Below are 24,957 nucleotides of genomic sequence, written 5' to 3' on the forward strand. Positions count from 1 at the left end.
TGTCTTTTCTCACATTGTTTTCATTGCTAGGACTAGAAATGGCAAACTTTTAAAGAATACAAAACAGATGTGTTCAGCTACACCTTCAAGACCTGCAAACCCAGAACATATATCTCCAAGACATTCTTATGTATGGATGAGAAATTTCAGTCCTCACTCCTTAGACATATTTGCTATCTGATTTATAAATTTTCTCTATTCAGTAGAAACTTACCGTATCTTACTACTAGTTAAAATCAATTAGCAAAATTTTTAAATAAAATAGAAAACACTGCAACTTCTAATCAGAAAAAAATGGGGGAAAAAATTACTTGACATATCTCCTGTATACTGAATCATGGTGTCTGAGATTTTCTTTTGCTTCTTCGCCTGACAGCCTGTCCTCCTTTTTTTTTTTTTTTTTTTTTTTTTTAGTTACAGCATATTTTACCTGGTAGCCAGAACATATCTTTCAGAGGATTGTGTGGCAGTGATACTTTGTCACCTTGACATACTTGCTCTGCAGTCTGGTTTCCCCAGGGAATCCTTATAAACTGTCTGGGAGCTGAAGCTTCCAAGTTATCAGCAAAATGCAGCTCGTAGCACTCAGCTGCCTGTCAATTTATCCAGATTCTTGGCAATACCTGTGGCAGCATCTATTTCTGAACTGATCGTGTTGCTGTATTAGAGGTGGTTTCTTTCAGGTCATGTGTTGTGATGGTTAGAACAATGTAAAATCACTCCTCAGTATGCCATGGTGGTCTTACTAATATATAAATACACGTAATTTGATTTTAAAAATAAACAAAGAGGAGTGGCCTGTGCATAGGCAGAGACAACTTAGGTTTTTTCCCAAAATAAGTATGTGTTATAAGCAAGTTAACTCTCATTCAGGTGCTTGTTTGTAGTTGACTGCAAGCTTTTGTAGAGAATGCAATTTGCCTTTGACTTAACTGTGAAGGAATGTGTTTATATCACTATTGGGGTGACTGAGACACTTCCTAATGGAGTATTTTATATTCTCATCATAGGTTTTCTAATGGTCACTTTGCAATATGTTTTGTCTGTATTTTTTGTACATTTGTCATTCAAACCTTTAAATTTAGAAGTTCTATTACACTGCCATCTGTCTCTGCACCAATGAGTGTGGCTGCACACTTTTGAACAGGAAAGAAAAGCAAATGGTTTTCATACTCTCAGAAAAAAAGATAATCATGACAGCTGGTGGACACCAAGTTGACCATGAGCCAGCAATCTGCCATTGCAATGAAGGTGGCTGATGAGGAGGAGTGTTGCTAGCAGGTTGAGGGAGGTGATCCTGCCCCTCTACTCAGTACTGGTGAAGCCATACCTGGAGTACTGTGTCCAGTTCAGGGCTCCCCAGTGTGAGAGACATATGGAACTACTTGAAGGAACTCCAGCAAAGGGCCACAGAGATGATTAAGAGGCTGGAGTGTCTCTCATATGAGGAAAGGCTGAGTGAGCTGGGACTTTTTAGCCTGGAGAAGAGAAGGCTCAGGGGGGATCTTATTAATGTATATAAATACCTGAAGGGAGTATGCAAAGACAGAGCCAGTCTCTTTCCAGTGGGGTCCAGTGACAGGACCAGAGGCAGTGGACACAAGCTGAAACTCACGAGATTCCCTTTGAGCATCAGGAAACACCTTTTTACCATGAGGATGACCATGCACTGGCACAGGTTGGTGGTGGACTCTCCCTCCTTCATGGTATTCCAACACTGTCTGGACATGGTCCAGGGCAACTGGCGGTAGAGGTCCCTGCTTGAGCAGGGGAGTGGACCAGGTGACCTCTAGAGGTCCCTTCCAGCCTCAGTCATCCCAGGATCCTGTGATTCTGTGAGTCCATATGAGATCTATGTAGCATTTGCTTATTTTCTGGGTGAGCGTGTATGTATATTACGTGTGGGCATCTGTAATCCATAATGTGGCACAGTAACATGGCAGCAAGCTTTAGAGTAACAATTCCAACAGTTACAGAGAAAGGGACACATTTAGTTTCAATGGGATATCAACCCTCATCCTTTTTCCAAAGACTTACAGAAACTGCTGAAGGTCAGTAAATGCAGAATACTTCAAATCAGTGGATTTGTTAGATAAGTGGTGATTCTTACTTTTAATATAAAATCATTATTGTGTTGGATGAGCAAGTAGTTTTCACTTAAGCATATGGCCTGTTGCAATGGTTTGAGGACTTTGCCCATGAGAGGTCGATTTACAGGCAGATAAGTGGTAGTTTTCCTTTTAAATTAGTCTGCCATCTGTCAGCTTTATACCCTGTTGACATCTGGATATTATTTCTGATTGAAATATATAGATGAGAGGGTTTTAAGTAAAAACTATATTAATAAAAAGCTGATGAGAACCCAGATAAAGATAAACTTTTTTCTTTGAAGAACTAAGTACCCCCAAAAAGTTACTTGTGGCAGAAATTGTGTGACAAGCATAGTTAGTAGTTGCTGATACCATGGCTGGTATTCCCAAACTAATGTTAGTGTTAAGCCAGTGTCATGGCTGTATTAGTTACTAATCTAATATATATTAAAGTGGATAAGAATGAGTTCTGCAAATAGATTATCTGTATAGAGATCATATATACATCATGTATTTATACACATACATGCATACACAGAGTTAACATGTTTTTCTATTTTGTTCATTGTTTACTCTGAAACATTCACTTACATCTTACACCCCTTATTTCTTTCACTGAAAGTGACCTGTTATTCTGCTTGAGGGCACACTTGAGTCAAAATAAGAACAGACAGCCTTTGGTTGAGGTGACTAATAGCATTCTGTTATCTGGTAGAGCTGGTCTGCTACAAAACCAAGCACAGAATATCTGTGGATCATCAATGTATTTTAAGAAAAAGTGTTTCCCTGCAGTATTTTAAATAGCCTGATGATATTATTAGGGAAATTTTGACAGAAGTGTTTTGAAATATATTGCAACAGGAGATTAAGACTTAAATAATTTTCTACATGTGAATTAATTTTAAGAGTGTATTAATTTTCATATTTATAGACATATTTGAACTTTGAGTTACAGTGGAAAGAAATTTTTTAGAGTAGTCTGTTTTAATGATTGATACACATAAAACTGCTTGATATTCACTGGCTTTCCATCATACAGTTTTCATAGCTTGAAATACCTGGGTAATTATTGCTTCCATAAAATAAACAAAGCCAGCTGATAAAAATAAGCTGAGCGTGAAAGAAATTATTTCTTTACAGAATTCTTAAAAAAATAATGCTGACATTTTAACTTTTATTCTTAGTAGATTCTTTTACCAATAATAATTGTGTTGATCTAGTAGATCTTAGTGTGAACTTAAAGTTAATCCCTCATTCAGTGTTAGGAGAGTGCTCTCCATTGAATTAATTATTTCTCATATTAAAGAGTTCAAAAGGGGTATATCATACACTGTATATGTAGAAATATGGTGTTTACTATTAATTCTGTTACCTTCAGTGGTACACTGAATGTTCTTTAGAAATACAGAATCACAGAATTGTCTAGATTGGAAAAGACCTTGAAAATCATCCAGTCCAACCATCAACCCAACATTTACAGTTCCCAACTAACTTACACCGTATCCCTCAGTGCTAAGTCAACCCAACTCTTAAACACCTCCAGGAATGGGGACTCCACCACCTCCCTGGGCAGCCCATTCCAACACCTTACAACCCGTTCTGGAAAGAAATGCTTTCTAATATCCAGTCTAAACCTTCCCTGGCACAACTTGAGGCCATTAACTCTTGTTCTGTTGCTTATCACTTCGTTACAGAGACTCATCCCCAGCTCTCTGCAACCTCCTTTCAGGTAGCTGTAGAGGGCGATGAGGTCTCCCCTCAGCCTCCTCTTCTCCAGACTAAACACCCCCAGTTCCCTCAGCCGCTCCTCGTACGACCTGTGCTCCAGAGCCTGCACCAGCTTCGTTGCCCTTCTCTGGACACGCTCGAGTCATTCAATGTCCTTTTTGTAGTGAGGGGCCCAAAACTGAACACAGGAATCGAGGGGCGGCCTCACCAGTGCCGAGTACAGGGGTCAGATTCCTTCCCTGTCCCTGCTGGCCACGCTATTGCTGACACAAGCCAGGATGCCATTGGCCTTCTTGGCCACCTGGGCACACTGCTGGCTCCTGTTCAGCCGGCTGTCAATCAACACCCCGAGGTCCCTCTCTGACTGGCAGCTCTCCAGCCACTCCTCCCCAAGCCTGTAGCGCTGCTGGGGGTTGTTGTGGTCCAAGGGCAGCCCCCGGCATTTGGCCTTATGGAATCTCCTGCAGTTGGCCTCAGCCCATGGCTCCAGCCTGTCCAGGTCTCTCTGCAGAGCCTCCCTACCCTCGAGCACATCAACAATCCCACCCAACTGGGTGTCATCTGCCAACTGACTGAGGGTGCACTCGATCCCCTCGTCTAGATCGTCAATAAAGATGTTAAACAGGAGTGGCCCCAAAATGGAGCCCTGGGGGACACCACTCGTGACTGTCCACCAACTGGATTTAACTCCATTCACCACAACTCTTTGGGCCCGGCCATCCAGACAGTTTTTTACCCAGTAAAGCGTGTGCCCATCCAAGCCACGAGCAGCCAGTTTCACCAGGAGAATGTTGTGGGAAATGGTGTCAAAGGCCTTACTGAAGTAAAGGTAAACAACATCCACAGCCTTTCCCCTATCCAATAAGCAGGTCACCCTATTGTAGAAGGAGATCAGGTTTGTCAGGCAGGACCTGCCTTGCATAAACCCATGCTGACGGGGCCTGAGCATCTGGTTGTCCCACATGTGCTGTGTGATGGTGCTCAGGATGAGCTGCTCCATCAGCTTCCCAGGCACCAAAGTCAAGCTGACAGGTCTGTAATTTCCCGGATCATCCTTCCAACCCTTTTTATATATGGGCCTCACACTGACCAATTTCCAATCTGTTGGGACTTCCCCGGTCAGCCAGGACTGCTGATAAATGATGGAAATCAGCTTGACGAGCACCCCAGCCAGCTCCTTCAGCACCCTCGGGTGTATCCCGTCCCACCCCATAGACTTGTGTGTGTCTGTGTGATGCAGCAGGTCACTGACTGTCTCCTCCTGGAATAATATATAAATACTGTATTTAGCATACAGAAATACTTTCTCAGATAGAGAAAATGTAAGAAATTTTGAGTTCTGATCTCTGTTTGCCTGCACATCAAAGCAACTTTGCCAGCTAAGAGGCTGAGAAATCATCTTCTGAAAGCATGAGGGCAGTTACTTAAATAGATTATCAATGTAATGAGGCATTTCATTTCAGATATGTTATTTTTAGATTGCTATAGCAAAATAAATTTTGGAATTGGGACATTCATAATCATAATGCCATGCCCACAGTTGGGCTTGTGTTGAAAGAGCCAGTTCTGCAAAACTTTGCACAGCCATTTTGTGGTTTTACACATATGATCTGCTTTAGGCAAATGCAAGGCATGACAGGAGTAAGACTGTAGTTTGAAGGGATGAACCCATCTATGATTTAAAGACTGCCCAAAAATGAGGATTTATATTCCTCTTCAGTATTCCTGTTCACTCCTAGCTGTTATGTGGTTTTTCTCCAGTTTAGGAGGAGAACATAGGAGAACAGTTTTCTATCAGTGTACAGACTTGATTCACAGAAGGGCACACAGACACTGCTAGGACACAGATGGAAGTGTACACTGGTTAACAGGAGATTAAAGAAAGAGAAGGAAGGAACAACCTTTCATTGGCAGCAAACCATTAGTTTGGCACAGCTACCTCGTAGGAACAGGTTAGGAGCCTGATTAGGAGAAAATTGTCTAATATGGTAACATTTGCTTTTTTTCTTAAACATGTACATGACATTTAATCATGGCATATGAGGATATACATTAAATTGAAGCATATATTATCCTTGCATAGATGTAACAGACTAATTTTATAACAGTTACTGTTAATACTGTTGCTATTTTACAAGTTCATATTTTAGTGGAAATAGTATTTTGAATATCAGTGAGTTCAAAAGAAAGCATTGAAGTAATTCTGTTTCAACAAACCTCCCCCAAAATGACTCAGAGTCAAACCTTGTACTATTGTATTTCAAAATCTGAAGCTTTACAGGTTTGTATCTCTTTATGATGCTAATTTATTTCCTTTTTCAAAAAAAAGTGTGTTTATTGAAGATCCTAATTGTTCTTACTAGTGCTGATTATCTTAAGCTTATTCCTCTTCTTTGCCTCTTCAGTGTCTTTAACCTTCTTATGAGGTGTAACTTTCTCCAAGATAATACATTTTAAAAGATTTTAGTTGGTTTTAGTTTTTGTTTGTACTGGAGTAAAACCAGTTTTTAATTTTCTGCTTTCATTCTCTTGCTCTTTGTGAAGATGTCATAAGAAATGGTTTATTTTTTCTTCTAAAAGTTACAAAAGCCCATTTCCAACAGAAGGTCTTTCAAATTCAGTTCAGGTGTTTACCCAAATTGAACAAATTAGGAGTTAATATTTTTCCAACTTACTTTTGTACTTTGTTGCCCACCTTCCTCTTAGAAAATCTGTATTGAGAACCAAGAATTGCCATTTTTAATACAGGTATTTGCTGTCTGTAATTGAAATATGTAGAAAGTTGTATTTAGAATTTTGTTAGTGTTTTGTTAGTTTTAAAGTTGCTAGTTCGTGGCTTTGTGCTTCAAGTTTTATGCTACTAATCTTAATTATTCTCTAAAAGATAACTTTCAGCTGTTTAAGGTTGAAAGAAAACTACTTTTCTTCCTGATCATGAAGAATTAAAGTGTAACACAGCTACATCTTACTAAGTCACTGCAGACCAGTGACACTGTGTCACGCACGGTTCAGTAAGAAGCTTGTACTGAATAGAAAAAAAGACCTTTTCCATGACTTTTTTTCACTTCCAATGAAAATCTGTTTAAAGGTGAATGCCTCTTCTCACACTTTCTTTCTTTCTTGCTTTACAGAAAAAATTAGGAAATGACTTTATGACTGAAGGATATGTGGATTATTAACACTTCTGTCAAAGATTTTGCTATAATTAAGATGATGTTTTGGTCAGATTAAGGTACATTTCAGTATACTGGCTGGTCTTTCTGTGCAGGTAAATCACAGAATCACAGAATTGTCTAGGTTGGAAAAGACCTTGAAGATCATCCAGTCCAACCATCAACCCAACACTGACTGTTCCCAACTACACCATATCCCTCAGCGCTATGTCGACCCAACTCTTAAACACCTCCAGGGATGGGGACTCCACCACCTCCCTGGGTAGCCCATTCCAACACCTAACAACCTGTTCTGTAAAGAAATGCTTCCTAATATCCAGTCTAAACCTTCCCTGGCACAACACGAGGCCATTTCCTCTTGTCCTATCGCTTATTACTTGGTTACAGAGACTCATCCTCAGTTCTCTGCAACCTCCTTTCAGGTAGTTTTAGAGGGCAATGAGGTCAAGGAGACATTATAGAACAAAAAGAAACAATTGACAAAAAATTGTGCCACTTGAAAAAATTACATTGCTCCATGAGAATCAGCTGTCTTCTGCAGCACCTGCTGAGTTGGTTATAGGCAAGTGGTGTCCAGTTATACAAAAAAGGCAAGGTACTTGCCATCCTTATCTTGCTGTGCTGCACCTGCAACTTTTCTAGACATTCCCTGTGGCAAAAAGGTCATTGCATTTATAAAGGAAATACTTATCATACCTACTTTCAGTTTCAGTTTGAGATTTAGAATTTAGATTCATCAAAACAGCTCCTTCTTTGGATGTATCTGGTTTGTATCTCTGATGTGTTTGCTCATGAGATAGGGCCAGCCTCTTCTCCAAGGTGCAAAGTGATCGTGCAATAAGCAACAGGCACAAGCTGGAATACAAGAAACTCCTGCTAGATGCTCAGAAAACCATTTTCACTGTAGGGGCAGTGAAATACAGGAACAGGTTGCCCAGCAGGTATGTGGAATCTGCGTCCTTGAAGATACTCAAAGCTCATCTGGTCAAGACCCTGATCATCCTGCTCTTTCTGGATATGCTTTGAGTAGGGGTGTTTCTAAATGGCCTTCAGTGATCCCTTCCAGTGTAAATTGTGCTATGGTTCTGAGCTCTGTGTGCAAGGTTCAGTGACTTGGATGTGTTGTGTATTACATGTCAAGAAAGTCAGTGGTTTTAGTAAATGCACTTCTGTGTGGAAGAGAAAGCAGCACAAATTAACTATTTCATTGCACAGAATTCCTTTTTTAGGCCAGTTATAGAGATAAGTGACATAAAAAACCAGCATGTTACGCACTATGAGGAGACTAAGTAGAGAGCATCTTGAGTATTTGCCTTGTGTTCTCTCTAAAAGAACAATTCTCTTCTATGGCTAATCCAAGCTGCGGTTGATTGAGTTAGATTTCTGCTGCTGGGATAATTGGACACTGTTTCAGAAATGCCTGGGAATTTCTTGAGGCCTGTAACACAAGTTGCCATACAAAGTTCCCAGTGTGCTGTCCTCTAAACACACAGTCCTCTGTGAAAAGAGTGCTCCAGCCATCCGGAATGATCAGAGTAACCCCGCATGTAAATGTGACCTTCTCCCTGCCTCACAGAGCCGCTGTGTCTGGGTCCGACTGTCACTCACAGAAGCACTTTCTTTCACTTGATTGAGTCTTGAAAACAAGCAAGAAATTTAAAATTTCTCCTTCTCCTTCCCCATCCAAACCATTTTACTCCTTCTGGCCCACCTTAAGGTAATGTCTTGTGAACTGGTTTGTAAAAGTAACTGCTGGTGTGAGCTGAAATGTAAAGTGGCATTTATGCAAGAGCTGGAAATGCAGAGCGATCTAATTATGTGCAGATGCAACACACTTCCTTTAAAAAAAAAAAAAAAATAAATTATGCTAATGATTTTTGATTTTATAGGTCTTCTGGTAAATAATTTGATTCTTGTACTGGTCTGCAACATACTTCTATTAGCAAGTTAATAAAAATCTGAATTTAAAAAAGCATATGTGCCTATAATTTTCAAGCAGTTTTTAATATGAATCATTGAATCATAAAGAATGGTGGCTGACAGGTAATATTCTGGATCCTCTGGTGCTTACTTCATTTGATTATAAGTTTCCAGGTTGTTTGTTCATTTGATACAGCATTTAAAAACATCTTGAGTTACTCCTCATTTTCCTTAATGGAACTAAATTGTGGGGCTATAAACTGCATGACTTTCTTAAACATCATATTTAATGATTCTCAAATTGACATATGTCCTTAAAATAAAATGGAGTGTAATTCATTATTGCTACTGAAACTGTTCCCAACTATTTCTGGAAAGAGCGTAAGTCCAAAGATTGCAAGAGAAACATTAATCGAGTTATTTCATTATTGTTTTTTGTTAATTCTTCAGAGAGTTAACACAGTAGGAGGCCAAAATTGCAAATACTGTAACTGTTTAAAATGCATTTATTCAATAATGTTTAAGTAACTCTGGTGGTAAATGGATCACCCAGAAATACGTTTTCCCCTTGTTCCTAGATACTTTGCATATCAAAGCATAGGAAAAAAGAAAACACAGGTTACTTAAAAAGTAGCCCAGCATCTGTGTTACAACACATACTGAAGTGTTGGTGTTTCCTCTCTTTTTGTGAATTTCTACTACCTCACATAAATGATAAACAGCATCTTTTCAGCATCTCAACATTTTGTTTAAGATATAGGAGGGTCTGTGTTGTATTCTGAATTACATTATGGTTCTTGAAAACTCTTGAGTCCCAGTAACACAGTTGGTCAGTAGTAGAATTATTTTGAAAATCTGAAAAAAATGAGTCAGCAAGGAAAAAGAGATAAAACCATGATTGCAGTGGTAGTATCAGACTGATCATTTATTTCTTATATATTACTTAGTTTTGAATTATGACCATAGAATATGAGCTAATTTTTCACAATGAGGAAAGTAAAAATACTTTTGGAAGTGAACAATCAACAAGTTACCTGTAGAAATTAAAGGCCTGACTTCCTTCTGGTTCAGAGAAATCAGTGTGAGCTGGCTGTACTTGGTGGATTTCTTCCTGCAGCCTGTTTTGGGACTCACTTTGATGCCCATTGAAATCAATGCAGATTCTTTCAGTGATATGATAGAACTTGAATTATGCCTTAAATTCTTATAGAAGACTCACTGTGTGTGTGTAAGTAATTTAATGTATAAGGTTACCAAATGTTTCCAGAATGCAAATTTGACAAATAACACATCATGCTTTTGACCAGTTGATTTGATCATGAGGGAGAAAAATCAATTATAAATAAAGAAGTTATAGAAGTATAATATGCAGTCCATAAGAAGCCCCAGATATAATAAGTCACACACTGATACCAAATGTTTCTGTGTCATTTGAGGACAGAAAATACAATAATCTTCTACTGTCTCTTCTCACCAGGCACACAGACAGATTGGTCCTGTTCAGAAGTTGGAGAATGAACATAGGAGTAACCTCTCAGAGGTCTTACCAGGTTTTTTTGAAACTGTGATTTGAAACCTCAGAATTCTACTGGTTTTCCTTTTGCTTTCATTCAGCAGGAGGGAGAGGAAAACAAAAAAAATTATTATTTATTTTTTAACCACTTTTGTCCCCAAAATGCCTTTTGATTTTTGGTTGTTTTGTGGGTTTTTTTATGTCAGAGTACATACATGCAGCAGTTTTGAAATGGAGTTTTATGCATGGTGGGAGAGTTATTCTGTCAATAGTTCCTCAGGCAGGGTTGTTTTAGCTTAGTTCTGTGTAATACTCAATAGGACTGAAGTTGTTTTAAGTGTATTTGCCCAGTGAGAGACTTAACCATGAGACTTAACCTCAACTTCACTTTGAACAGACCATAAGGTAAATGTTACAGTGATAACAGAAAAAAAAAAAAAAAAAAGAAAACTGAAGTTTAATATGTTCTCATTAATTCCATAGTAGCTGTTTCCCATGGAGCATATGGGGAATAGAATGTAAAAATAATAATATATTAAAAGAAAATGTTTAGGGAAAAAAAAAGAAAGGAGTTAAGAAATACTCGGTTCCTTTTCTTCTCACTCTTTTTATCAGAAGGAATTAAACACTTGATACTCTTACCAGTAAGACTCTGGTTCAAAGACAGAGTTCTAAAATGTGTGATTTAGTCCCCATGTCTGCAAATGTTTTCACTGAGATTAAGAGCCTAAGCAGACCAGACCAGAACCAGCAAGTGAAAGATTTTTCTAATACAGTATGAAAGAATTTCAGGTTATATTTGCCCATTTTAAAGATTATGAAAATTTTCTTTTCATTCTTTCTAGAACAATAGATGGTAGTGTTTAATTTGCAGACAAGTTCTATGTGTATAAATTATGCCATCTTTAGTCTCATCCTTCATTCTGTTGATACAGTAGTATCATACATGGTCAAGGATATTTGTTCGATAAGCACTCCCCGTGCAAATATATATTCTTCATAAGTTTTTCAAAATCTTAATTTCAAAACTGATTTTAATCTTTTATCCTTCCAAACGTATTGGTTATCGCTATTAGCCATAACACTTATGGATATCCCTGTTAGTTACATAAATATTCCATCCATATATTAACAGCATGTAAGTTGGAGAGGGCCTGCTGTGCATACCAAGGGCCTAACTAACACTCTTCTCTTACATTCTTAAATTTTGTGTAGGAAAATGAGGTAATGAAGTGCTGCAGTGATTTTTATTATTTCTTTCTTTGGTTCAGTGATTAATTATTTTCTAGATTCAGAGAGTGAAATATAAATTAGTATACTTTACTACTTTACTTTTTTAAGCATCTAGTTCATTCCAAAGTGAAAACTGTCCTATATTAGTATGACCTTTTGAGATATCTCATAGCAGTACTATTGATCAATGACACAAGTTTTAGAAATCATGCAGAGAAGCAGCCAGAATCTCAGCTGAAGTCTGTATAAATCTCATCTGTCTCTCTTGGTTGGAGTGATGCTGATGTTGCAATACTTATGCAAAATGGGGAAGAACTTGGCTGCTTTCATACCTCTAAATTTAGTATGTGGGTGGGCCAGGACAGTGAACAGTTTATAACATCTCTGTGCAGCAAAGTTAATAAATCCATTTTGTGTGTGAACCTCTGTAAACCTTTCGTCATCCATTAAGAATGTTGCTGGGCTGTTGACAGTAAGTGTCAGTAGCAAGAAAGAGTGGAGGAAAACCTAATACACTTATTTCCTGTAACATTAAAGCCACTGTAATTATGGGTGGCTTGTCTGGCTTCTTTGGTAATTAAGAGTTTTAATTGCTCCTAGTTCCAGGGAATTAGTTAAGCTTTTCATTATGCATATTGCCTTCCATAAGCATTGGCTCCTCTCATACAGTAAGCTTAGTGACATCATGGAAGTCAATTAGGTTTTTCAAGACAGAGCAATGAAGTACATTTCTTTGTATGGGCTGTATTAGAAAAGGTTTCTGAAAGGCCTTGATAATGCTGTTCTGTGCAACATTTAAGCTTACTCTTCAAAAGGCAAAGCCTGTCAGGGTTTCATTTACTGCCCTCAGAGTCCTCAGGGTCATAACTAAGGTATTAGAACAAAATCTATAGACAGAACCATGCTTCTGTTCTAATAGCAATTGTGCAGGCTTTGCAGGAATGTCTGGTTACATATTTGTAGTTAATAATGGTGATAATGGTCAACATCTGAAAATACCATGCTGTTCAAACTGGAATTCAGTGACTGTATAAAGGAAAAAGAGCACAAAAGAGATTGGTGTGATTCTGTTGGCTCACTTAAAATCATGAATTTTTACTTTATTACATGCAAGGTAGAAAGTACCTCTTACCTTCTCTTGGCAGACTCCAATTGTTTGCTGACACATTGACAGGCAAGAATCAATATTCTAAAAAGAAAAGAAGTCAGAAAGGGTTCATTCCTTCTTCCTCTTCCACAGTCTCTGGTGCAAATGGGTGTATATAGTGCAGACATTTATTACATTTTGCAAAAATGTTTTCTTTGAACATAATAACTTTTTCACAGATTGCAGCTTGATTCTCGTAGAGCACAACCAGAACAGACAAACTTTGTGCATCCCTAATCTCCCCTGGTGAAATAGCTGTGTGTTAGAGAGCCTAAAAGATACCAGTGTGCTGTTGTATGTTCTGCCAGTGTGTCATATCTGGATTCAGTCAAATGTTAAACTAAGTTTAGCAAATCATTACTCTTTACCCATGCTGTATTAGTTGCCACAGTCTATTGCGTTGTGAAGAAAAAGATAAGAAAATCCATCCTGGGTATGTAGGAAGGGATTTTGTAGATCGATAATGACTGTAGAGAAGGACTTAATGCGTGAGAGAGAAATATGTGATAAGGCAGAGTTGCACTGTGTGAAGGCTGTGGGGAAGATTGCACTAACCATCCCAACATCTGTGTTGAATTACTGAAATTACTTATGACAGTAATTTTGGTATTAGTAGTAGTAGCAGTACTAATAATATTGATAATAAATGCAGTCTGAATTGCAGAAGTGTTAGAAGCCACTTGTAAGTGTAGGTCAGAGTTTTTCAAATGGTTGGGTGCCAAAGATTGCTTTGAATTGTCCATGACCAAAAGTTCAAACTCAAGACTCGGTAATGTCAGGAAGAGATGCTTCATTATATACATTCAGGAATGAACTCCAGAAGCATTATCTTTTATTATATAAAAGTTCAGACGAGATTATTTTTTGGTATATTTTTCTTATATGTTTATTATTCAATAGTCTGATGTTAAATTACAAAATACACATAAATAATGTCTTGATTATTTTTAACAACTTTGCTTCCAAACTGTGATCTTGAATGATTGTGACTATTGTAAGACATAGACCTTTTACCTGAATAAACTGTCTCTTCTCTAAAAATAACCTTCCCATATAATTGCTGATTTTCCTTGTCACCGTTTCTTTGGAAGAATTAAGCAAATGGAGCATGAATTCAACAGCGCTTCTGACAAGTGATTTCTGTCTTACTCTCCACTCATCCAAATTTCTAATATTGACCTGACTAGTGTAGTCTTCCCCCTCTTATGTATGTATGTAGGATATGCCACACCTGTAAGTGAAAGCACTGCTTTTGCATTTTGCAGGTTGTAAAGTTGCTTGAACAGTTAAACTGCCTGCTTACAAAGGTATTCAAGAACTTGCTTAACTTTACTTTAAGCTTGTGCTTAAACTCATCCCTATATAAAACAAATCACTTAGGAACATCTGGATAACCAGTTGCTGGGATTTAAATATGTGTGTTGATGGTTTTTTGAATTGAAATGTATTTAAGGTTAATTAACATGCAGATGTTTGAATTGAGATGTTTGCCCTTGTTCTGATTAGGGGTGTGTAAACCAGGAATGGAATTTACCTTTCCCACTAGTTCTGTTCAGGATCATTCTTTCTTTTAAAACAAAAGATTAAAAGTTCATGGTAACATTATTCTTTAATTTTTTCCCCCATATCTCCTTCTTTCTCAGTGTCTTGTGTTTGAAGATGCACCACTTGGAGTCAAAGGAGCCCTGGCAGCAGGAATGCAAGTGGTTATGATTCCAGATGAAAAATTACATCCAGATCTTAAAAAGGATGCAACACTACTGCTGAACTCCATGGAAGATTTCAAACCAGAACTGTTTGGTTTACCAGCATATGATTAATGCCTAATGTCTGTGAACATGCACTTGATGGGAAATTGGGAAAGTGGAATGAAATCCTGTTATGATTTTATGATTGTTTTGCATCTTTTACTCTCTTCCTCAAAACTAAAGCACAAAAATTCTGTTAACACCAAGTCTTCCACACAGTACCTTTGAAAGATGACTAGAATGTTTATGATTTGTCCTCATGATAAATGGTAAATTAAAGCAGCATTTCATCTTGTGAAGTGAATCCAGCCTTGTTCCCTGCACATCATAGTATTTTTTTTCTGCACATCATAATGTTTGGTGGCCAGGTGCCCAGCAAAGCCATTCTGTCACTCCCCCTTCTCAGCTGGACAGGGGAGAGAAAATATAACAAAAGGCTTATGGGTCAAGGTAAGCACAGAGTGAGATCACTCACCAATTACCATCATAGGCAAAACAGACTCGACTTGGGAAAATTAGTTTATTATCAATCAAATGAGAGTAATGAGAAATAAAACCAAATTTTAAAACACCTTCTCCCCACCTCTCCCTTCTTTCTGGGCTTAACTTTACTCCCAATTTTCTCTGTCTCCTCCCCCTCAGCCATGCATGGGGATGGGGAATGGGGGTTCCAGGCAGTTCATCACATATCTTTGCCACTCCTTCCTCCTCAAGGGGAGGACTCTGCACACTCTTCCCATCCTCCAGCGTGGGGTCCCTCCCATGGGAGAGTGTCCCTTCACAACCTTCTCCAATGTGAGTCCTTCCCACAGGCTGCAGCTTTTCACAAACTGCTCCAGTGTGGGTCCACCATGGAGTCACAAGTCCAGCCAGAAAACCTGCTCCAGCGTGTGCTTCCCACAGGGTCACAGCCTCCTTCAGGAACATCCACCTGCTCCAGTGTGAGGTCTGCAGGTGGAGATGTGCTCCAGCGTGAACCTCCATGGGCTGCAGGGGCACAACTGCCTCGCTGTGGTCTGCACCACGGGCTGTGGGAGTCTCTGCTCTGGCACCTGGAGCACCTCCTCCCCCTCTTTCTTCACTGACCTAGGTGTCTGCAGGGTTGTTGCTCTCACATATACTCCTCTCTCCAGCTGCAATAGTACAGTTTTCTTTTTCCTCTTCTTAAGTATGTTATCCCAGAGGCGCTACCACCGTCACTGATGGGTTCAGCCTTGGCCAGCACTGGTTCTGTCCTGGTCCCAGCTGGCACTGGCTCTGTCAGACAGAGGGGAAGCTGCTAGCAGCTTCTCACAGAAGCCTGCCTTCTAGACCCTCCGCTACCCAAACCTTGCCACACAACCCCAATATATCTGTGAATATTATGAAACTATTTAGACAGTTTATTATAACTACATTGGAAGCTTCTTGTTCTGTTTCCACTTGAATGACTTTCTGTTTAGACCTTAACTAGAAATCTGTTCTGGGTTGGCTTTTATCCCATTACATTTTTTTTGATACAGTTATTGCTATCAGCATGTTTATCCATTTCCTCATACTGTACTTGCCCATCTATTCCCCTTTGTATAATGTTGTGGGGGTTTTTTGCAGTTATTTGAAGTAGTTTTGTTATACTTCCTACGTTTTCTTATTTTGTTTTCTTCTTGGGGATTGAATGAGATGAATTCCATAGGTCCCTTACAACTTCTATTATTCTATAATTCTGTCATTGTCTTTTTTGGCATGGTGATCACCTGCTAGGAGCTATACAAGATTATGTGATCCTACAGTTTAATCAAAATGCTTTGCATCTTTCTTCTTTCATTTCCTTATATTCCTCTCATTTTTCATGTTGCTGTGTATCCTTCCCTTTCATTCTTGTGAAATGGATCCATCCTATCTTTCTTTAATTCCGACAAAGTTATGGCCTTAACTCCTTTGTATCCAAATAGCTTTCTGTAGGCCATCTTAACTTTTCCGATCTTATCTCTTTCTTGAGCCCTTTTTTTTGCAAAGCTCCCTACAGAGAGTTTTGCTATCTATTTTTAAAATGCAGAAATTGTAGTTTTGGTTTCTTTAAATACTTAAAATTTCTTTTTCAGGCTACCATAATTTGCACAAAATATTTGTGTTGTCTTCTGTCCTTCGTACTTCTACCTGTTTCTGGCCCCTTGTCAGGACAAAGGTCAGGGTCTTTTTAGAAAACACTTGACATGTAGACAGGTTTTGGTGGAATCCACAAGTACATGTATGACATGGTAGAAGCGATGTCTTTTACTTTGTCTAAAGAAAGCTATATTATGTAGGGTTTAAGACTGTTTTATAAAATGAATGCTTGTATTCAGCATTTGAAGACCTAAATTTCTAATTAATGTCCATAATGTAATCCAAAATATTAGTAAAATATCAAGCTACATAAAGACAAGGAGTGAATATTTCAGACAGACTTCCTTGTATTATGGGAAGACTTCTTTGACCTCTTTTTAACTATGATCTTCCTCACAAAAATCTTTTATAGACATTTTTGGTGTTCTAACTGGTTTAGGTTTAAGGTTTCTCCTCAGGAACAAAAATTAATGAATTATAGACACTTCAGTATTCAGGGTGAGTTTCCTTATGCTGTTTTCCTCCTGGATTTAAAAGCAAACAAACAAAACAAAACAAAAACAAAATTTTACATATTTTATGTAGAATGTAAGTATTTTCTGTTACTGTAGTCTGTTCATACCTAAAAAATTAAGAAAATTATATTCCATATGGTCAGTCACATATGATGGTACCAGAAGATTTTTAGTACATGTAGTATAATGGTTTGCAGTTAAATGCTTTTCATCCAAAGATCAGAAGCATATTTTGAAAAAAAGAGTAAATATTGATTCAGTGTAGGTATTTTGCATATTATGTTATTTATTTAGGCCCATGGATATTGCAATGATTAGTGTTTATACAGTGACAACTCATCCCATCCAATATGAATTCCATTTCTGGTCTTCCCAGACAAGATAATAGACGTTTTGCTGTATAATTCCTCCTTTGACTTGTATTACATAACACGAAGTGTTACTATAGAGCAATAATTCTGAGCTTTCAAGTGTAAAACAGGTGCCTGTTGGGATCCCCTTCATTCATAATTACTGAATTCCAACAGGGAACTTACTAGGTAGAACAAGCTTTAATAAGCTGTAATTAGTAACTTTTTCAAAGTTTTGCATGTATTTAATTTAACTGGGGAGTTTTACAAAAAGTGAAGATGAAACACATCTCATTTACACTTTACTTCGAAGGAACTGTCATCAAAGCTTAGAATTTTCTTGTTAAAGATTGTGGCAGATGCACCTACCCCGACAAAGATGGGGCTTTGTGGCTGTTGAAACATAATGGCTGCTGATTCCTTTTTTGCACCTTTGTTCTCTGGTCTATAAGGTATTTGGGGCCCTCAGCCAGTGAGATCTGATGCTGACTGCAGATCAGATTTGGCTCGGGTATAAATGGAGTCCCCTGGGGGAGCCATTTTGAGATTGTTCCCTCTAGAGCAGCACAGCTGTGGTCAAAGACTCTCCCATTGTGTCGTGATGCCACCCAAGGAGACTCCCTGAGTTTGAGAGCCCTCACTTTTCAGGTGAGTGAGTGAGCATTTTGAATTGTTGTTAAATCCTAGGAATTTCTTGAATTCACTGTGCAGTAATAGTTTTCCTCTCTAGGACATTTGGATCTGTCATTTATTAATGACTGCTGGAGTGCCAATTGATTTTACCTGAAATAAATTTTATTTTAAGTATGTCTTGTTTATTTTGAGAGCCTCTGCAACATTTTTAATTTATATAGTCAGCAGGATGTCGATAGAGGAAATGTAATGGAGACACAGCCATGCCTCTTCTCCCCCAGGTGTACAGTGGGCGAAGGAGAAGTGGTTTGAACTGGTGGCAATTGTGGAAACGTTAGAGGAAAGCCACAGAAGTGTTGGGGGGTGGCAAGGTGAAAGGATCATGTGTGCCTTCTTAGGTGCCAGTTTGTTTCACGTGTGAGATTACTCTGGAATTGTGGAAAAGGATAATTTAAAGGAACAATTAGAAAGATATTGTTCAAGGAAAGAACAGCAATGAGAAAGAGAACAGACATGATTATTGGAACGAAAAATTGAAATTTTGTTGTCACAAGCAAAAAAAACGAGTATTGTCCAGTTTTTAAAGATATTGTGGGTGTAGATCCCGAGGATTGGGACATCTGGGGAGATCCCAATGAAAGCAGTTCAGCAGTAACTCAGCAGGAAGAAATATAGGAAGTGGAAGAAAGAAATGTGCAACCTCTTGTCAAAACAGAAAAACACACAGGTCTGTAAGGCAGGAACCCTCAAACCACAGTCTGCATGACCCTCTGGACAGAACCTGAGGTTAGCGAACTCCAGATGAAGTTTTCATGTAAACTGAGTGAAACTGAAACAGAGTATCTGGAGAATTTCTTTAACGGGGAGGGGGGGGGGGGGGGGGTGTGCAGCAGATCAAATCCTGTTGATTGATGACAAGGCAGGGGGGTTATGAGCTCCCAGAATGTTTTTAACTGATAGACTGGTGGGTAACCAGTCGATACCATCTCGAGTGGCTTATTGGGCTAGGTGTGTGGATCCCAAGCAGAAGGGGGAACCTACTATCAAGGTGAAGGGATTATCGGAACTGGCAGGAGTGCAAAAAGCTGTTTAATTTCAGGCAGTGTATGAGAGGGGGTAGTATAGAATACTGATTGTTGGCTGGTGGACCTCAGCCACCTTAGACCTCTTGGACTCATGGATGCTTTAAAGATGCATGTCCAGTCCCTCAGAGAAAGGTTGCAAAGGGCCATTGAACGCAACCAGTTAAACCCTCTGACCCCTCCTGCGCAAGTACTATGGCTGGAAGTGTTACACAATTTGGTTGCTGGTGGGCATGAGATGGGACAGACTTACCTAGGTGGCGGCGTGGATGGAAATCAGAAGGTTTGGCAAGTCAGGTGAAAACTCCACCCTGAGCAGCCTCCTTGCCAGGAGTTTGAACCTCCCCAAGGCAAGCCAGGTCGATCTTACCCAGGAGGGAGTGAGCTTTAGTGGAAGGCGTTGGCATTGGAGGCATGTGGAGCAATGTTACATGGACAATCCACCAATCACATCTGGAAGCTGATGGAATTGATGGAGGGCAAAACACATGATCAAAGGGAAACACCAGCAACCACACCTCTCAGGAAGAAAAATTTAATCTTTTTGTGACATCAAGAGGGGAACTGAGGTAGTTAAAAAACTAGAAGCTGTGGTGTGGGGGTCGGGCTGCCCACTCCACGTGGTGAATTCCTACCAATGGTTCACTGACAAGGAGCCCTATATACATATCCCTCTGGGTCCTAGATGGCTAAGTTAGGAATTTCTAATTGATACAGGGGGCCAAATTAGTGTTCTAAACAGTCAACAAGCTGGTGAGTTAGGACTTAACTCTCAAGGAAGATTATAAACATAATAGGTGTGACAGGGGTGGTAAAAAAATGTCTTGTAGTCCAAATGCAGTTTTGGTTACCTGGGGAAAAGAGGATGACAGCTGGAAGGTGGCTTTGAGCCCTTATAAGGGAAATATATTGGCATTTGATGTGCTGACAGGTAAATGATGGTATTTACTGAATAAATAGCAGAGTGTGCAGTTTTGGAGGTAGAGGAACAGGGGTGACTCACGTAAGAGTTTTGCATGTTACTCCTTTACTACCACAATCTAGATTAGCCTGTGTCTCTCAATATCTGTTGCCAACTGCTGCCAAAAGGGGTATGTTAGAAGTAATTAATGATCTTGAGAAAAGTGAGATAATAAATCACACACATTCCCTTTATAATTCTCCAGTTTGGCCAGTCTGTAAACCAGATAGATGGTGGCGGTTAATGATTGACTACTGGAGACTGAATAGTAACATCCCACCTTTAGCAGCTACTGTTCTGAGTATAACATCAATAGTGACAGCAATACAGGCAGCCATTCATCCATGGATGGCTTCTTTCAATGTTGAAGACATGTTATTTATGATTCCCCTAAGGGATGAGGATAAGCCCTAGTTTGCCTTTACCTGGGAAGAACACAATACACTGTTAAATGACTCCCACAAGTATACAGACATTCCCCCAGTATTGCTCATAATGCTTTGGACAAACTTCTCGATGCATTGGAGGTGCTGTCGGGTGCCCATATATATCAGTATATAGACAATATTTTTGTTGGTGGAGATGCTAAAGAAAGGTAGGGCAAGTGGCTGAAACCGTCTGGGATCTGTTAATTAAGAATGAACTAGATATTACGCCCTCTAAATGTCAAGATCCTGGGCAAGAAATCAAATTTTTAGGAGCCTGGTGCGTGGCTGGAGTAGTTGCAGTATCCGATAATAATGGGCTATTGAAAAGGGACAAATTCCAGGTAATAAGGCAAAATTGCAGCAGCTGCTAGGTACCTTGGGTTATTGGAGAAAGCATATACTGGGGTTCTCAGTGATTGGTAAGCCATCTTCATCAGGGGCCAGCTTAAATGCCTCTATGCAAATGCAATGTAACATGGGGAATAAACAAGAGGAGACAGAGGTGCACACTCCTGCAGGGCTATGATCTTATTGGCATCACGGAGACATGGTGGGATGGTTCCTATGACTGGAGTGTTGGAATGGAAGGATACAGGAAGGACATGGGTCTTTAGGAAGGACAGGCAGAGGACATGAGGCGGTGTCACCCTCTATGTCAATGACCAGCTGGAGTGCATGGAGCTCCAACCTGGAATAGATGAGGAACCAACAGAGAGCTTATGGGCCAGGATTAAAGGGAGGGCAGGGACAGGTGATGTTATAATGGGGGTCTGCTACAGGCCACTCGACCAGGGAGATGGAGCAGATGAGGTCCTCCATAGACAGATAGGAGCAGCCTCACATTCAAAAGCCCTGGTTGTCATGGGTGACTTCAACCACCCTGTTATCTGTTGGAGGGACAACACAACAGGGCATAAGCAATCCAGAAGGTTCCTGGAATGCATTGATGATAACTTCATTCTCCAAGTGACAGGGTCAACAGTGAGAGGTGCTATGCTGGAACTTCTCACCTATGAGGAGGGGCTGATGAGGAGTGAGACTCTAGGGAAGCCTTGGCTGCAGTGGCTGTGAAATGATGGAGTTCAAGATCCTTAGGGCAGTAAGGAGAGAGCACAGCAAGCTCACTACCCTGGACTTGAGGAGAGCAGGCTTTGGCCTCTTCAGGGATCTGCTTGGCAGAGTACCACAGGATAAAGTTCTGGAGGGAAAAGGAGCCCAAGCAAGCTGACTAATGTTCAAGGATCACCTCTTCCAAGCTCAGGAGTGATGCATCCCAACAAAGAGAAAGTCAGGTAAGAATTCCAGGAGGCCTGCATAGATGAACAGGGAGCTCCTGGACAAGCTCAAACATGAAAAGGAAGCCTACAGAGGGTGGCTTAATGGTAGACATTAGTGCTCTTAATGTCCTTGCTTAATGACTGCTGGAGTGCCAACTGATTGTAGCTGAAATAAATTTTATTTTTATTTTATGTCCAGTTTATTTTGAGAGCCTCTGCAACAGAGATGTAGAGACATTAATAAATATATCACTGACAAAATCAGAACTACTTCATCATGACCACCATGATGAGATCAGCACATCCTGCAATTATAGTTTAATAGCCACATCATTTGCTGATTATTATTAGTCAGAAAACTATCACTTCTAAACTCCCCAGTAAATCCTATCCTATACAATTGTTCTTCCATGAATTTAGTATCCCACCTGACAGTTGTCAGTGAGACTATTGCCCCAAACTGAAATCTGTGAACCTGAGCCATATGGTATAACCTTCCCCTCCTTTTAGTAAAATTCTTTTCCACATACTTTACTGCTTGCTGTTGGCCAACTTCCTGATCCTGTGCTGAACCATTTGACTGTTATTAAAGTAAATATCAGTGTTGTGATTAGCTTTTCTCTTGACTGAATGAGAAATCAAGAGCACACAAAATTAAATTCTTCATCTGTAGTAATCTTAAAAATTCTGTCATCTCCATCATACGTGAGGTGGATTTTCATGTCAGCAGTAGATGACTGTAGCCTGCCTGATTAACCATGTACCAAATATCAACATATGTTTGTATATATTTCTTTACCCACTTTTTGGTTGGATTTGTGGCTCTGTAGCTCGATCATCTCAACAACATCTGCTCAGAAAATAAATTAAAAAAAAAAAAAAAAGATTAAAAACTTGGATCACTTCCTTCCATCTGCTGCTTTCCAGATGAAGTCCTGTTCTCACTGAACTAAAAAAATCCATACCAGATCCTGGCTACAGATCATGAGGACATGTGAGCAATCAGGACATTTGAATGCTCCATCTGTGTTTGTATGAAGAGAACTGTTAAAAACTAATCCAAAAACTCTATCCTGTAACTCAGCAAGCAGACTTCAATCCCAACAAATACTTAACCACGTGCTTAATTAATTTTAAGCATAGAAAGTAAGCAGCAGCTTAATGTTAAAGATACATTTAGTTTTATTTGGCTTAATATAGAACATGTGCTTCAGGCATATCCTGAGAAGAATTCCAGCTTCCACAAAATAAAGACAAAACTTTATGACCAAGGTTTTACCATTGGAAAACAGGATAAGTGCAGCAAGATGGAGCTAAATTCAGCCATGAAAACATATTAATAAAAAAACAAAAGCAAGTTAGTGATGTATGAAGTGTTATACTGGAACTTAAACTCCTTTCTGCCTCACAAGTTAATTAGGTTTTACATTTTACAGGAACTCTAATGGTATTAATATTGGTAGAATTTTTAGATTGTAAAGATATACATAAACAGGAGTTTCATTGAATATATGCAGGTGAAAATTCATTGCATTGGAACAGGATTAATTTCAAAATGCACTCTTGCTTCTGTGAAGCTTGGTTTGCCTTCTAGAAATAAAGATCAGAAAAAAATGGAGATGTTCATTCCTCATTTGGATTAGATGTCTTTCTAAAATGCTATAGTTAAACCGTAGAACCTGTGCCCAGAATCAAGCTCGTGTTGCTTATATTCCAAAAAATGTCTTCAGCAGAAGCCAAACTAGATAATTAGACAAAATTGCAAAAAACTTCATAGTAAGAAGAAATGAAATTATTTTCCACTGCATTAAATTAATCCATATCTTTAACAACTAGAGAATGAAGCTTGAAATTCTCTACTTTATTACTAGCTCTAGATACTGGTTTTCCATACAGAAATCCACATTTGTTTTTTTATCTTGATAAATTCAGATACAAACCCCACTAAATTCCACAATTCCACAGGCCATATGAAAAATCTGTTTCTAATATTTTAATATTAGAATAATATTAAAAAATAAACAAAATTTAAAATAGAAATCTTCTTTTTCTAATTATTTTTTCCCTTTATTTGTTGCTAATTCGCTACTTTGTAACTTCATTGAATTTCCTGTGTTTTGACATTGAGAGGGTAGAACTGTTTTTTTTCCAGGTTAATGGAAATAAATGGAAAGACTGGAGTGGAGGAAAAATAACTCTCAGAACACTTCTGTCCCAAGAGAAACATGGCTGTTGTCAACACTTTATGTTAACCTTCCCTTTGTCTGACACTTCACAAAATGTGGTTCTACTTGACTTATTAAACTGTGAAACAGAAGGAGGATGAGAACTCTTGCAGATGAAAGCAAGTTGGGTGGGAGTGTTGATGTGCTCGAGGGTAGGGAGGCTCTGCAGAGAGACCTGGACAGGCTGGAGCCATGGGCTGAGGCCAACTGCAGGAGTTTCAATGAGGCCAAATGCCGGGGGCTGCCCTTGGGCCACAACAACCCCCAGCAGCGCTACAGGCTTGGGGAGGAGTGGCTGGAGAGCTGCCAGTCAGAGAGGGACCTGGGGGTGTTGATTGACAGCTGTCTGAACAGGAGCCAGCAGTGTGCCCAGGTGGCCAAGAAGGCCAATGGCATCCTGGCTTGTGTCAGCAATAGCGTGGCCATCAGGGACAGGGAAGGGATCTGACCCCTGTCCTCGGCACTGGTGAGGCCGCACCTCGATTCCTGTGTTCAGTTTTGGGCCCCTCACTACAAAAAGGACATTGAATGACTCGAGCGTGTCCAGAGAAGGGCAACGCAGCTGGTGCAGGGTCTGGAGCACAGGTCGTACGGGGAGCGGCTGAGGGAACTGGGGGTGTTTAGTCTGGAGAAGAGGAGGCTGAGGGGAGACCTCATCGCCCTCTACAGCTACCTGAAAGGAGGCTGCAGAGAGCTGGGGATGAGCCTCTTTAACCAAGTAACAAGCGATAGGACAAGAGGTAATGGCCTCAAGTTGCACCAGGGAAGGTTTAGACTGGATATTAGGAAGCATTTCTTTACAGAATGGGTTGTAAGGTGTTGGAATGGGCTGCCCAGGGAAGTGGTGGA

General features: G+C 39.5%; 1 protein-coding gene across 2 annotated transcripts in view; it reads left to right on the forward strand.

The window, feature by feature from the left end:
- Positions 1–18,301, forward strand: part of PUDP (pseudouridine 5'-phosphatase) — an 84,131-nt gene extending 65,830 nt beyond the window's left edge. For both annotated transcript variants that reach the window (XM_074907596.1, XM_074907606.1), the window contains one exon: positions 14,448–18,301. In XM_074907596.1, coding sequence (XP_074763697.1) covers positions 14,448–14,624 — 177 coding nt within the window. In that variant the 3' untranslated portion in view covers positions 14,625–18,301. The remainder of the gene's footprint in view (positions 1–14,447) is intronic.
- Positions 18,302–24,957: the final 6,656 nt, after the last annotated feature.

This window comes from Athene noctua, chromosome 1 (assembly GCF_965140245.1).
Source record: "Athene noctua chromosome 1, bAthNoc1.hap1.1, whole genome shotgun sequence".
NCBI lineage: Eukaryota > Metazoa > Chordata > Aves > Strigiformes > Strigidae > Athene > Athene noctua.